The sequence below is a fragment of the Pyricularia pennisetigena genome, chromosome 2 (genome assembly GCF_004337985.1).
Source record: "Pyricularia pennisetigena strain Br36 chromosome 2, whole genome shotgun sequence".
NCBI classification, from domain to species: domain Eukaryota; kingdom Fungi; phylum Ascomycota; class Sordariomycetes; order Magnaporthales; family Pyriculariaceae; genus Pyricularia; species Pyricularia pennisetigena.
In genome coordinates, this window is record NC_043741.1 from 1,619,957 (window position 1) to 1,634,518 (window position 14,562).

Below are 14,562 nucleotides of genomic sequence, written 5' to 3' on the forward strand. Positions count from 1 at the left end.
TGGCGTTCTTTTCGGAGCGGATGGTCACGGATTACATCATGGATTGATTGTTTTTGGTACTTAAGGATATCACAGCGTTGGCCAGTGAAGAGTGCAATTGGCGGGCAGATGGTGGTTGTTTCCTTGGGTTCCTACTTTTCCCTTCGGAAAAAAAGGTTTCTTTTTTCTTTTTGTTTGATATTCCCCGTGCCACATGAAAACCGGCAGCACCTTGAGCAAGAACTTTTTTTAAAAAAAAAATAAAAAAAGTTCTTCCCGTGATTTGGTTATTTCCTGAATAGAGCAAGCAATTCGTGGGCGTTCGGTGAGGTACAGCTATGATCCTGGGCGGTCAGATCGCTTTGTGGAGCCCTTGAACTCAAAGCAAGCGTCGCGCGCATAATTTCGTCGGTATGGGGTAAAGATGCTAGGTTCAGGTAGGTAGGTAGGTAGGTGCATGTAAAGAATCAAGAATCAACAAGCACGATCGCCGCATGTCTATCTGGGCACGTGTGTATACCAGGTCTGGTACCGTTGGTATTGAGTCTTGTAAGTCCTTGTCGTAAGTATTGAGAAGGTTTTGAGAGAGGCCAGGCAAGCATGCCTTTGACTCGATGTGCCTATCTATGTATGCATGGGATCGTCGATGCCAAAAACAAAACCCCAGAACAATCTACCACAGACACAAGCCTTTCGCGGCTGTGTTTTACTGTGGGACTAGAAAAACAACAAAAAGCTGACTTGCCTGGATGGATTTAGCCCTGGGACGTGTTATCACACACGACTTTTGTTTTTTTTTTTTTTCGATGAAAATAAGGGGAAAAGATGGACCCCTCCATCGTGGAGCTCCCAACCCGGTCTGCCCGGCGCCCGGCGTTTCGCATCTCTATTCCCCGGGGTGAGGGGGGGTGGTTCCCGTTGCGGAAGGAAGAGACAAGCAAGTAGCAAATACCGTGGCAGGTATCCACGCAAATGCAGGTTTACATACAGTACCGTCCAGCCCAAGGTCTCCGTGTCTCCTTTTGCTGTTCGGACTCCAGGGAAGATCGACGCTCGGCTCTGCACATCAAACCGGCTCTCATCTCTTTTACCTTTAACTTTTTTCTTTCCCCCTTTTCAATGCTACTTTATGTCAAGTCTATTTTGTTCTCGTCTCCCCTCCATTTAAAACTTGGGGAAAGCTATCTTTTCGTCCGATATTCGAAACAAAACAAAGTACAGCACTTGTCTTGTACATAGTACCCTATGTATTGACATGGGAGGGCCACAAAAAATATGCCCTTGGTCGATTTTCCGACCTGAGTTCTTGCATCGGGAAACTAACTCAGACGCATAAACAAGAGACGATGATTGACAAAACCCCGTATTTCTTTCTGACTAGATGGAATTCTAGACCTAGACACTGTTATGGGTAGCTAAGGGCTAAGGTAGGTAGCTTTTTGCAAGTATTTTTTTTTCTTCCTCCTCGGTGTAGGGGGTCCAGACCATCCATCCTACGCCGTTGCAGAAACGCATAATCTGCGTTTTATGAGAGAAGTGTAAAAAAAAAAAAAAAAAAAAAAAAAAAAAAAAAAAAAAAAAAAAAAAAAAAAACCCTCCAAATCGCCCAGACTCGACCGTCTCCCCTCAAGAGGTCCCTACATACATCGTCTCGAATTATTTGTTTGATAGTGCGCCTTTCGTTGCGTCTGATACAGCGAGCCGAAGTCAACCAAGTATGTCGATTCCAGTGATTGGCACCGTCCGTGTCTTTTTGACAAGCGCATCAGGGTTACGGGTTGGTGCACAGATTTTCAAAACACTTCACCTGATGTTTCTGACATAAATGCACCAACCGTGAACTTCACTCCAAACCAGAACATCGCCGCGTTCAACTTTTAGGTTGCGAAAAGAGTTCGCATTACCGCCGCGAGCAGAACGCTTGGCGATCGTCCCTGTTAGTACCGCCATCAGCAGTCTTTGGTTCCTGAGGCCCTGGGAATCTGATGTTCCTTTGTTGCATCGGATCAAGCCAGGGGGATGGCATCTGAAATTTTATGCAAAATTTCAAGGGACGGCTGTAGCATAATGAAAAAACGCCAGAGTAAAAATGTTCAAGGCGCCTTTTCGACAGCAGCAGACGGGCAACTTCTAGTTAATGTCAAACCTTCCGCCATCTTCAGTCTAATCCTCTCCTGATACCGCTTCAGCCGCGCCTTGGGCGCTAGTAGAGGTTCCAGGAACAGCAGCCGGGGCCGCCGTTGATTTTTTGGGCCTTCGCTTCCGCTTTTTCTTGGCCGGCTGCGCTGATGATGCGCTTTCACTAGCCTCCTTTGGCTTTGTGCCACTCTCTGGTTCGGGTTTCTTCTTCTTTTTCTTAGCCGCCAAGGGGTTGGGCCCCTTTGGTCCATAATTCTTCTTTTTCTTCTTTGCCGGCGACGTGCCGTCGGCACTTCCATTCCTGCCATGTCTTTCCTCGTCATCCTCATCTCCTTCTGAATCATCATCGTCGCTGTCGCTGTGATCACCACCGGCGCCATCGTCGTCATCACCTCGCTTTCTCTTGGACCCGGTAGAGGCTGTAGATTGGATCCCTGACCTAAACTTGGCTCGCTCCTCCTTGGCCACAACGGCTGCACTCGAGTCTGCCATTGGCTCCAAGATCATGACACTCCTCGAGATGTATATCAACGGCACACCCTTGATGCCCCTCATATACCTCCGCACATTGTCGTCCTGGCTTGCCACTACGTAGCGATTGCGCGCGCTCTTCCCGGAGTCGGTGATGAATGACGACATGCACTCCAGCGTTGACAGCGCATCCGTTTCATCTGGGTGATGACCACATCGTCGTCGTTCAAACGTTTCTTTTGCGTAGTCGATCACACTCTTTATTGAAGGCTCTGTTCCCTGTAGGGCATAGAGATGTCGCCTGTTGCAGTTGGTTGTTAGCTAAACTTGTATCAGAACCTCGCCGGCTCGCCCCTGAATCGATACTTGAGAAAGGGTTGAACAGTATACGGACATGGAGCATTGTGTGATCACTGGAAAGAAATGTCAAAGATTAGCAGGAGCCCAGGCGTCTACTTCGGATTCAGGGTGGCAAGAGTGTAGAGCTTACTAGGCTTGACCTTTCCATGCAACGTCCTCTCGAGCGCCGGAACGAGGTCCATTTTGAAGCGGCTGGCATCTTTGACGATGTCGGCGTCCACCAACACCTGGTATGGTTCCCTCTACACAACCCCAAAAGTATCCCGTCAGTACTCTAATTGGATATGCATTGCAAATGGTCGACATGGCGAGGAGCAGGCTTACAAAGTTCCACACGCGGCAGTACTCCTTCATGAGCTTGCGGTATTGCTTCGACCTGCGAATTCACGTTCTTCTCAGCATGCAATATCGAGCCATAAAGTCCCAGTGGGCTTTTGCGTTTTAGGATTACCTACCGTTTAGCCCTCATCTTGAAACCCACCCGGTTGTTCCGCTCAGAATGGTTGCTGTTGAAGTTGTTGAAGGAGGAAAGTTGAGCGGCCTTGGTGATTGGGGCGCGCGTCAGGCCGATCGTACCTTGTTCGCCCCAGTCAGTAGCTCTCGTCGAGGAAAAAAAAAAAAAAAAAAAAAAGTCCACTGCGTTGCTCTTATCGGAGTGTCGATAAGAAAAATTGGCTTTCACGAATTGCCCCGCTACAATGTCATTCAATTGACCCACAGTGAATGCAAGAGCCATTGGACAACGGGCAGACTTGGTTCTACAGTAGACCAAGAACAAGGGACGGAAGGAAGTTATGCTGATCCAGTTTCATCAATCGTCTACCAACAGTCAAAACCAAACTATCTTTTTGAAAATAGCGATTGTACCAATAGCTTGTATTTTTGACTGGCCAAATGGACAGATAAGAAATCAAAACACACAATCAAAGCGCCTGCCATGCCATGTATATCGTGACAAATGTTCCATGGTCCAAATGTTAACCCTCAGTCCTCTCCCTGCATATGATGTAAAGAGCCAACGCGAAGATCAGGCTTTACTACTTGGTGGTAGTTCTACGACATAGAGCCGCAACTACGCTGATGTCGTCCAATTTACCTATGAGGGAGGTTGACAAAGTCGAGTTAGCACAGAAGGCATAGCTTGGAACGAGGAGGCGTCGCAAAATTGAACAGACAGAATAGAAAAATAGATTCTGTCTGAGCGACGCCTTCGTGTATGAAAAGACTACTCACCTCCTTCGCTTGGCAACCCTTCTTCTATCGCATGCTCCATATAAGGACTCTCCGCAAACGGATCCACCGCGATGACCCTGGCCGCCTCCATCAGCTCGTCGGCGACCAGCTGCATGCCGCCGTTGGCGCCACCAGTCCTATCGCCATCCGCGTCGAATTCTTGCGACTCCTCGCCATCGTCGTCGCATGTGCTGTAGTCCACCGGGACAGCCCCCGACTCCCACTTGCTCACCGAGTTGCAGACGCTCTCCACAATCTCGTGCGGCCAGAGGTTGTCAATGACGCCGTCTGACATGGCGATGACGATGTCACCCTCCTGTATTTCCACGACGTCAAGGACCGCGTTCTTTGCGGGCGTGTCGGGGCTGTTGGTGCCCAGCTGCCGCGGGCAATCGAACCAGTGCCACTGCTCCGTCGTCTTGAACACGATCTCGCGCGTGCTGGGCCGGATCACCATGATCTGTGAGTCGCCTAGGTTGGTGACGTACAGCACCGGGACGGGCGGAGAAGAGCCGTCTTCTGCACCGTCGCTTCCACCGTCGGGCTGCCGATAGAAGATCTGCGCCCCCGCGACCGTCGTCGTGCCCTGCCAGTCGTTTGGCGGGCTCGTCGCCTCCTGCGTCTGCTCAAACGCCTTCTGCAGGTGCGCGACGGGGTCCGGCTGACCGCCGGCGCTGGCGTCGCCAGTCGACGACGGATCGTTGCTGCTGCTGCTCCCGGCGGCCCCATCCACCGCCTGTGCCCAAAAGTGCAGTATGAGCCTCGCCCAGAGGCCCGAGTGGCCGCGCGGCCGCGTGGACCAGGCGCCGACGCCGTCGTTGGCGCATATGAAGCTGTCGCTGGCAAACACGGCGTCGTCGCCGTTGGTGCGGCCTCGGATCAGCTCACCATTGACGTAGGCGCTCCGCCGATCGCGGCTCCGGTGGTGAGTGCTCAGGGGGTCGCTGAAGGAGCCCGACGGTGGGGAGAGGAATGGTGGTGGGAACGGACGCGGGGTGCGTTTTGCAAAGAGGGCGACGCCCGTTTCGAAGCGGAACGGGAGAGGCGAGCCGCGACGTCGTCGCGTCCGGGGTGAGGCGTCGGACGACGAGCGGCGCTCACCGCAGGCCGAGAACCAAAGACATGTTGCCGATTGCGGGCCCAAAGGGTACCGCGGCAGGCGGGTGGCGGGGTTGGCCCGTCGCGGCGTGTAGATTGGTAGCGAAGAGCAGAGCGACGAGGGGTGACAAGGGAGCCTCCTCATCCCCACGACCGAGGCGGGAAACCTGTCGATGCGACCGGTACGGTGGTTTGGTTGCAAAAGTGCAGCATCAAAACCAACCTTGTGGCGCCGTCGACGGCGGTCGGGTCCAGATGCTGTGCGTGCGATAGAGCAAAACGCGTGGCTCGCTCGATTAAGGTGGCCCGAAGACAATAGCTTTGTGTTCTGTCGCCAGAACAGCAATGAAGTGCAACGCGTTTGAGGTGGACCAAAAACAATTGCTACGTTATCTGGCTGCCAACGACCAATACCGGAGATTGTGGCGGGGAAAACAAACTGTTGGGCTTACAGAATGTACATGCAGGGCAACATGCAATGCAGCACGGCGTTATCCGACCACCTGATAGATCCTCAAAAAAAAAAAAAAAAAAAAAAAAAAAAAAAAAAAAAAANAAAAAAAAAGGTCAAAAACCCCACGTATTACAAGGATGCAAGTCCCAACTGCCAAGTCACTCACTATTCTTGGTCACGCCAGCCATTACTATTACATACACAATTTGCCTTTTCTAATTTATTCTGTCTTGGTCAAAAGCATTTTAATGTTCCTGTGGACGCACTTTACACATATCACGCGCTCTGCTCACTCTTCTAATCGTCATGCGCTTGTCAAAGCTAACCCACAATGTCATCCTAAGTATTTGCCAACTATGTGACTCAGCTAACCTAGTCTCAACTTCTTTAGAATAGATTTTTTAAGCCAATTTTGATAATGTGTAAAATGAACCGCAAGCCGACTATTACCATCCTAGCCAGTGTATGTGCCGCAGACAAATGCATGCTAAATAAGAAAAGAAAGTAGTTGTATATCGTAGCGATCGTTTCGGCGTCGAGGTCATCTCAGGACCTTACTTACTCCATTCTGGACAGAAAGTAGAAAAAAACAAAATAAAATAACCCCCATTGTTAGGACGTATGCATACCAATTTATGGTCACGTTCCTATAACTTCATTGAGATTTGTACCTGAAACGTGCATACGTCGTACTGGACCGTTTCCACAATCGTACTCGCGTCAAGATCGGAGTCGCCATCCTCTAAAATGCCTGACCTCGATGAGCCTGAGTACCACGTCCCATGTTGCCCATGGCTTCTGACCGGCCTCCCGGGGAGTGTCTTCCAGCGGGAGGCGTTGCGTAGCCTCCTGATGAGAGCCCCTGCGCTTGACCTTGACGTGGCCAAGGTCGCGAGAAGCTTCCAGGGTTATAATGGGAGGCTGGTGAGCCTTGTACAGGACTATGGAACTGCGGCGATGGTTGAAGCTCAGGTTGACCATACACTCCCACATGGCCCATTTCACCACGTGGGATTGACGCGGGGCCACCCCAATGTAAACCAGCTCCAGCAAAGCCTGGTTGAGAAGGTGCACCATAAGATGCTTGGGATGTGTACTGTAGTTGTTGCTGATGCTGCTGGCGCATCTCACGGTCTTGCCGATTCATGGCCTCGTAGGCCAAAGCTGAACTGACACCTTGTTTCATCTCTGCCTTTTCTCTTTCCCTCGCCTGAATTACGCCCACGAGACCGCCGGACTGCATCGATCCCTTGTTTGTAGCCATCGAGACTGGGTGGCCACCACTCCCTCGGGCAAGGTTTTCCTGCTCTCGTGCCGGCATGCGAGTCGGTACATCTCCAGATCCATAGCCAAGGGCTGTAAGGGCGCCTTGGGAGCCGGGTCTCAGCAGGTCGGCCGAACTTGACCTCGAATGGCCCTCTCTGGGGCGCAGCATATCATAGCTGGACCTCCGCTTGGCCAAGGGCGGGGTTGGGGTGTTGTTCCGCATGGCATTGATCGTGTTGCTTGAAGGCGAGCGGGAATGTGCGTATAAAGGCTTGGCTGATGCCGCTGCCGCTTTCTGCTGGACGTACTGTTCCGGGGTGAGTGTACCAGGACGATCTGAGCTACCAGCAATCGCGCTTGGCTGCCATGCCATCTTCCGCAGCGTATCGCTTGAGCCCTGACGATGATGGCCCTGCCCAGGGCTGGGTGAAAGGCTGGTATTGGGTGAGCGCGCGCGGGACCCATAGACTTCATTGTTAGACAATGGCGTAGGTGTCTTGCTTCGAGGTGTACTGGTAGCTGCATAGTTGATGGTGGGTCCAAAGTCGATTTGCGGTATGTCATAACTCTTCTCGACGTTTGTTAGCTGGGCATTATGCTCAGCACCTACAGTTTTGAGAACACCCATGCGTGGTCGCTCCACAGACTTGATGCTTTCGGCTGATGTGGTACTTGCGTAGTCGTGGCTGCCATCAACGGAGCCCTCGTCATCATAGTTGCTGGTTTCGCTAAGCTGTGTGTCTCGACGGGTAACCTGTGCAAGAGCATCATGTGCCCGCTGGGGTAAGGGTTTCCTATGGACAGGCCCAGACGATGGGGTGCTGCCTGTTCGAGATTCATATTGGGGATGTGAACTATGGGACTCCATCTCTTGACCTGACGGCGGCAACATTGCCTGGTTCAGTGGTGACTTATGCAGCTGGGAACCGGGGTCCCGCGGCGTTGCCGGGCCCGAAGGCTGCCCAGAAGGGGTAGGGGTAGACCTGTCACTCGATTGATTTATAGCTTCACGAGATCCGTTAGAATTAGCTGTGATCCCTAGAGAGTTGACGTGTGCATGTACCGCTTGGCTTCTTGGGTCCCCTTGTACAGGTCGTGACCCCGAGCTAGACTCGCTGCTCGTTCTTCCGAATTCATCCTTATAGGACTCGGGCTTGACGCCACCAGCATTGGCAAGCTGTGCCAGAGTTGTGCTTGATAGACGGCTGTTGGCTCTGCGAAGCTCGGGTGAGTGATAGGGCTTTCCTGCTGGTCGCGACGATGGGGCGTGCGAGAATGCCGGCGGAGGCTGAACAGGCTCCGGCGTCTGCATGCGCTCCATATTTCCAAAGTCTCGAGGCGGTGGATTCGAAGGAAGCTCATCTTCCGAGCTGAGGCGCTCCGGCGTAGAAGCCAAGTCGTTCACGAAGCCACGTGTCTGCGTTCCTCCATTCATGGGCGAAGGAGACGCTGCGGAAGCAGGGCTGTCGAAGCCTGGCGTGTGGCGAAACGGCATCTGTCTGTCAAACTGTGTCTCTAAGCGTGTATCAGAACCATTGCGGCTGTGGCCCTTATTGGTCGGAGGCGACGGGACACGTTGTCTCTCTGCCGCCGGCGGCGCAGAATCGTTACGATGACTGGGCCTTTCCGACACCGTCATGGACCGCGATGTTCGCCTCGTATCCGACTCGTCAGCAAAATTAACCCGAGGTCTTGTCTGACCGACACTCGACCCGGGCCCGATGCTAAGCCTGGCACTTCGACGACTTGCACTGCGGCTATGTCCATTCGCCTTGAAATCTTCGTCCATGGCAGTCATTCTTGCAGCGGTGAGCTCCTTCAGACGCCGTCTCCATTCCTTCTCTGACCAGGAACCGCTGCCATCCGAAAGTATCAGGCTCGTGACATCTAGGATCTCCAAATACCCGTACTTTTTGTGTTTGGGCATGCCAAACATGAGGGATCGCTGGTCTAGAACGCTTGCGATAAGGCGTCCCGGTCGGCCGTAGAGACCAAATGTGTCCCATGTTGGGAAAAGATACCTCAGGAGCATCTCGAAGCCACTAACAGCGGGATGCGATTCAGGCATTATGAAAACGAAGCCTTCCGTAGATGATGGCGGTTCGGAGTGAATGGTGATGTTGCCCTCGATCTTGAGAAGGGTCGAGGCATCGATAAGGGATTTGGCCTGTGGGTAGATTGCATATGCAGCATATGCCTCCGATATCGAGGCGATCGGTTTCGCCTTCTTCTGCTTCTTCCCATCCTTTCTAGTGTCATAGAACTTAATGTCTCCCTTCAAAACAGGAACGGGTGATCGATCGTATGGCGAACGCTTCTTCAGTTCCTTCTGTTGTTTCTGATATTCCTTCTCATCCGGCGGTGTGATTACACACCAGCATCTCCTCCAGGGCACACCAGCTCCAAAACGAACACGGACCCAGTCTTCAGTCTTGAGCCTAGACCGCTCCATCACAACGCCTATGTTGTTCAAGGTCTTGCCCTTGCCAGCTATCAGCGCACCAGTATATGCCTCCTGAAGCGTCGTGTGCTCAAACATGGCGAGACGGATGCCGGCAGTCCATTGAATCAGAGAATGGTGCGAGTTAAAGTGCAAGAGGTAACGGTTGCGACCTGCAGTCGATATGCTCAGAATGTTCTGGAGGGGTTGTTCATCGTTGGACCTGGTGGGTAGAGACTCAATCTATAACATTTATTGTCAACAACTCCGCCCGCTTCCGGAGCCAATAAATCCTGCATGCTTACCATCTTGATCGAAGCGTCTGTTAAGTTGATAAACTTTGGAAGAACTTCTCCGTGTTCACCCGCAGCATCTAGCTCCGCGGCATCCCAGAGAGAGAGGACGGTGCCCACGAGCTGTGCAAAGCACTCGGTCCATGTTCGATCGGGGTTCGGTCGGCCCTCTGCGAAAACAAATTAGCAACCCAAAGCTTGGGGTTTTCAAGCTCGGGAACAACGTACGAGAATTTTGATCGTCCAGCTTGAGGAAGTATCCCTCCTGATATAACTTGTTCGAATGATTGTTGAGGAAGGTAAAGATTGGTTGCAATTCGGGAATTGTATCCTCGTTGACATCCATGATTGGCGGCGTATACGTTTGCACCATAGAAAGAGGCCTGGAATTTGCTCTTTGCCTCCCTGTGCGTGGGCTCGAGTCTGGGGGTGAGTCACCGTTCAGGGACGCGGCCACAGGCGAGGCAGTAAAATCGGGTCGAGTCGGCGACGATGGGGTTGGCGAGAACACAGAGTTTGTGGTTTCGTGACTGTGGCCGAGTGAGGTCTGCAGAGGTGGAAACGGGGTTGTGCCGTTGCTCCTTGGAGGCGAGTTGGAAGTAGGTGTCGGGGTTCGGCTGTTGTGGTCCCTACCCGCAGCAGAGAACTGGGACACAAAAGAAAGAACTGTCGAGACGGAAATAAAAATCCCGTGGTCAGCTCATGCATGGGGCCGGACGGAGTAAAGTGGGATGTATCGGCATGCCAGGGGATCGGTATATAAGTTATTTGGAGTGTTGCCGATCTGGCGGAGGGGCTCGACGTAATAGCGCTTGAATTTTAAGGGATGGTCTTGCTTTGCGGCAAATGAGGTGCGGAGGCATGGCTTCGTATGCCTAAACGTAGATAGATGGGCGGACAGGCATGTATGAAGTAAGGGCTGGGGGACAGCTAAAATTGAGGTCTTACCTCTGTTCCGGGCCATGGCTGCGAAATTGCCCCTGATGGTGATTTACGTTCTTTGTGGCTCCCTCTTCGTGTGTCCAGCTGGTCTCAGCTTCTCTGATGGTCTTTGTTATCCTGGGTCCAGGTCCAGTCCCAGTTCCCAGTCCACCGAATTGCTTTGTGCAACCCCCCGACCGACCTACAGGCCGGCCTATGAAAGCTGAGCCGAGCTGGTTAGTAGCGTAGCTTTTTTTGTGTGTGTGTGTGTGTGTGGTTTGTTTTCTTGACAAAGGTGCGGGCACCAGCTAGTCCAGTCGATTCAGTACAGTTTGGACGGATCTTTTTGTTAGTTTGTCCGGCAAGTCAGTCCGTAGCTGGGCGGCGGCGGGAAACCGGGAATTTATTTGGGAAAAAGTTCGTGGTGTAGTCAGTAGTCTCAGGTCGCCATGTGAAACTGCCATGAGCTGGTTCGAGGGTTGCAATAGGAACAGAATACGACAGCGACAGCGACGGGAGAGCAGGGACACTTTACTGGATCCGCCAGAAAATCAGCCAGGGGACGCGAGGAGCAGGAGGGTTAAAAAGCCTCGCGCATGTCGTAGCCTAGTGGCTCGTCAAACAACCCGATGTGGGCGGGTCGCAGCTTCTCGAGAACTGACTGAACAAGCGCCGTCCGGTCACACTGGCTGGCACCAAGTGGAGGATGGATGCATCTTCCACTTTTGTAATGGTAGCGCGGGCTCTACATGCTATCTATCGGTCTTTTACATCGTCCCATCCCAGACCTGCACAACCCTGTCAGGCCCCAAGATGGCGCTCACGGAAACGCCCAGTTGGGGTGGTTGGTTTAACCTCAGGGATAAATCTACGTGTCTAGGTGTAGGTATGGTATGCATTCGTTGTACGTTGGATTTTCTTTTCTTCTTCTTTTTGTCATGTACCTAATCATTTTTATTCCCGCTTGCTCACGGGTACAGTCGCCTGTCTAGGTACCTACCTACCTACGCTAGTTGTCCATCCGACGCTTACCACTTGTCTTGTTACCACGAGGGAGCAAAAGTCACGATGTACCATCATCCACTCACCTTCCAAGGTTATTCCGGATAGGGCGGGATGACAGCGGTGTTGTAATCAAGTTGCATGAGGTGGGCGGAGCTACTGTGCTCCCTGGCTAGAGCTGGCGCATGCAATATTGGCAGCCAAGCCCTGGCGGATGGACTCGTCTCTGTCATGATGAACATGATGATGATAATGATCCAGCCATCTTACTTGTAGGTACCGAGACTAAAGAGCTTGGATAAAGTTGGGCTTTGCTGCCACGCCAAAAGCAATCAAGTCTAGGTGAGTGTCCACCAGTGAATAGTTGATGACCTCACCGACCGAGCTCGGATCTTAAGTCTTGGAGGAGGCGCGCGACTACCGTCAGGGAGTGTTCTAGATTACATCACAGCAGACCGCCCACTACCACTCACTTCAGGAATTTGTGGCTGGGCAAACTGGGGTTTGTATTATTGGACCCTGGATCCATCGAACTAGAGCGAATGAATAATGGTCCGGTAGTCGCAGAAGCAAACTCGCTCCAGTGTAGGCAGATGCGGTGTTTGTTATCTTTGTTCAATTGGAATTGGAACGTGGTATTGTACCTCCAACCATTTTATTACGTGCATGCTAGGTAATATCCTGGATAGGCAAAATAACCTAGTATTCATAAATTGCCATGCCTGCAGTAGGTTAGGTAGAAAAATAGAACACGGTCGTGGGTGGGAAGGTGTTCGCCGTGTGCTTGGGTGTTGCTGGCTGCAATTGTTTGTTCCATCCCAATCTGGGTTAGACGCGCTCCAGATTCCTTGATTGCACCGCAGTTATTGGGAAAAAATCATCATGTCTTCCCCCACATCAAACTTTAATGCGAGCCAAGTGCTTTGTAACGACTGACCTTATGTTAGTTATTTGGGCCAATACAAAAATTTATACAGTAGCCGCAACCTTAACACCTACACTGCAGGAGCAGCAGCAGGCATGACTGTGCAGAGAGATTCGCCAGCATCCCGGTCCTGCTACTGCTATGGGTCGCTGATGGACGCACAGAACTAGGATTCAAAACCGTAGCAAATCAAATAAATCCGTTCCCCCAGCCTTGTGCAGCCTGGCGCTTATATTCGAGCTGTCAAACACCTATCGCTTGCTTTCAAAGCACGAACGGATCGCACTTCACTCCAGATGATCATTGGCAAATGATCCAAATCAATCGATCGATCGTGAATCGTTAGGAAGCCCAGCCGCCCAACACGTACTACTTTACCAAGGCTACGTAGCTAGTTTGTCCAGTTACTAATAATTTACTGAGCATTACTCAAATTATACCACGGCAGATGGGGTTTTCAAATCGAGCTCCCCGAGAGCCCTGTTCAATTCCCCACATGGGGGCCCTTGCGCAACTTTACGAAGTCTTTCGTAACAACCTCTAACAAACCTTCGTGTTCTCTTGGCCAAGCCTGCATAGTTCGTTTGTCGTTCCAATGCTTTGCTGGCCGTCGAAAGGCAGCTCCTCCCGCCCCACCATGCGTGACCTGAACGAGCGAGCTAGTGACAGTTGATTGGGAAAAGACACCTCCTGAGCTCGAACGCGCGGCTCAGAGGCTTGCGGTCTTGGCAAGTTATCAGTGAGGGGATCAGTACCACGGCAGTTCCGAAGGTTCCGGTAGCGTAGAGCAATCGGCAGGCTGCTGTTCTCTCTCTATTTTTTCTCCCTCTGTTTTTGTGCCTTACAACTAACGTTCCGTTGGCTGTCAGCCTCTGGCGTCATCCGAGCAAAAAAGTCAAGTCAGTTGCTGGTGGCCGTTTGTCCTGCACTTAATGCAATTAAGCAAGCCAAAGGTCCGTCCCCTCTTCATCTGATCGCTCCTGCACAAAACTGTAAACCTTCTTTGACCTGAAGTGAATGAAGCTTGGCGTTATGCAACAAGAAAATATATGCTCTGGTACATCTACATCTACCTCTACTTGGGTACAGATATGAGACGTATATTACCCTAGGTAAGGCTGGTACAAAACCAATTGATCACTACAGTATATGTTTCGTGAATTAAAAATGTTCAACGTTTAGGACCAACCAGATCGTTGCTGAAAATGCCGAAAGATGCCAACCAATGCTACCTGGGGTACTCCGTACCTTGCCCAAGGAAACGGATCGCATACAGCTTCCCCGTGGACTGCAGGTCTAGGTCTAGAACAGGAAACATAAATTTACGGGATCGACGTGTTCTTACGTGACACCGCATTCGGGATCTGACCGTGCGTCCCCTCCGATAACTGGCTGGTTGCTACCTTACCATAATATGCCGGAAGAATCAAATACATTCCTGCACTTTGGTACTCCGTGAGTCCGTGGAATTTAAAAAAAAATTAGTGTTAATTAGAGCAGGAGGTGTCATCCCACCATCTTGGGTAAGGTACGGGTCCTTGGGGTCCTACTGTGCATCCATCTATTGCACGTAGTCGCACATCCCATCATGATCATGGTGCACGCTTGGGCAGAAGCATGTGCCTGATCGGTTGGCAGGTGTATCAAATCAATTATTCCGTAGTTCACGGGTTTCTGTCGCGCGACTTCAGATATTACTAGCGTTGTGACAACAGTCTTCGGTAAGACTGACCGACTTCGCTTTAGGTCTCTTTTTTTTTTCTTCCCGAATCGCCAGCCCAATCAGCAACCAACCTATCTTTTGACTCTCTCACCACACATTGCTCATTCGCGTCTTTTTTATTATTATTTTTCGCTTCCTGTACCTTAATTCCCCATGATTTCCGTGTTTGCACGGGGTGCATTTGACGCAGGCGCGTAACGGGCCTCGATAGGTCATTCTAAGTGGCCAGAGAGGGTGCCTTCTTTATGGGTCACATGT

The 14,562-nt window shown here is 51.5% G+C and overlaps 2 protein-coding genes across 2 annotated transcripts; both read right to left on the minus strand.

Moving 5' to 3' along the window:
• Positions 1 to 2,142: 2,142 nt before the first annotated feature.
• Positions 2,143 to 3,418, minus strand: PpBr36_00426 (uncharacterized protein; the record flags this gene model as incomplete). Its single annotated transcript, XM_029887619.1, has 5 exons — positions 2,143 to 2,890; positions 2,984 to 3,002; positions 3,080 to 3,191; positions 3,274 to 3,325; positions 3,405 to 3,418. The coding sequence occupies 5 exons, from the start codon at positions 3,416 to 3,418 to the stop codon at positions 2,143 to 2,145; spliced, it is 945 nt and encodes a 314-aa protein (XP_029751291.1).
• Positions 3,419 to 3,986: 568 nt separating this feature from the next.
• PpBr36_00427 (uncharacterized protein) lies at positions 3,987 to 10,697 on the minus strand (the record flags this gene model as incomplete). The annotated part of the gene is made up of 8 exons (XM_029887620.1): positions 3,987 to 4,045; positions 4,183 to 5,447; positions 5,504 to 5,538; positions 6,491 to 6,675; positions 6,740 to 9,683; positions 9,746 to 9,903; positions 9,962 to 10,399; positions 10,682 to 10,697. The coding sequence occupies 8 exons, from the start codon at positions 10,695 to 10,697 to the stop codon at positions 3,987 to 3,989; spliced, it is 5,100 nt and encodes a 1,699-aa protein (XP_029751292.1).
• Between the last annotated feature and the right edge of the window lie 3,865 nt (positions 10,698 to 14,562).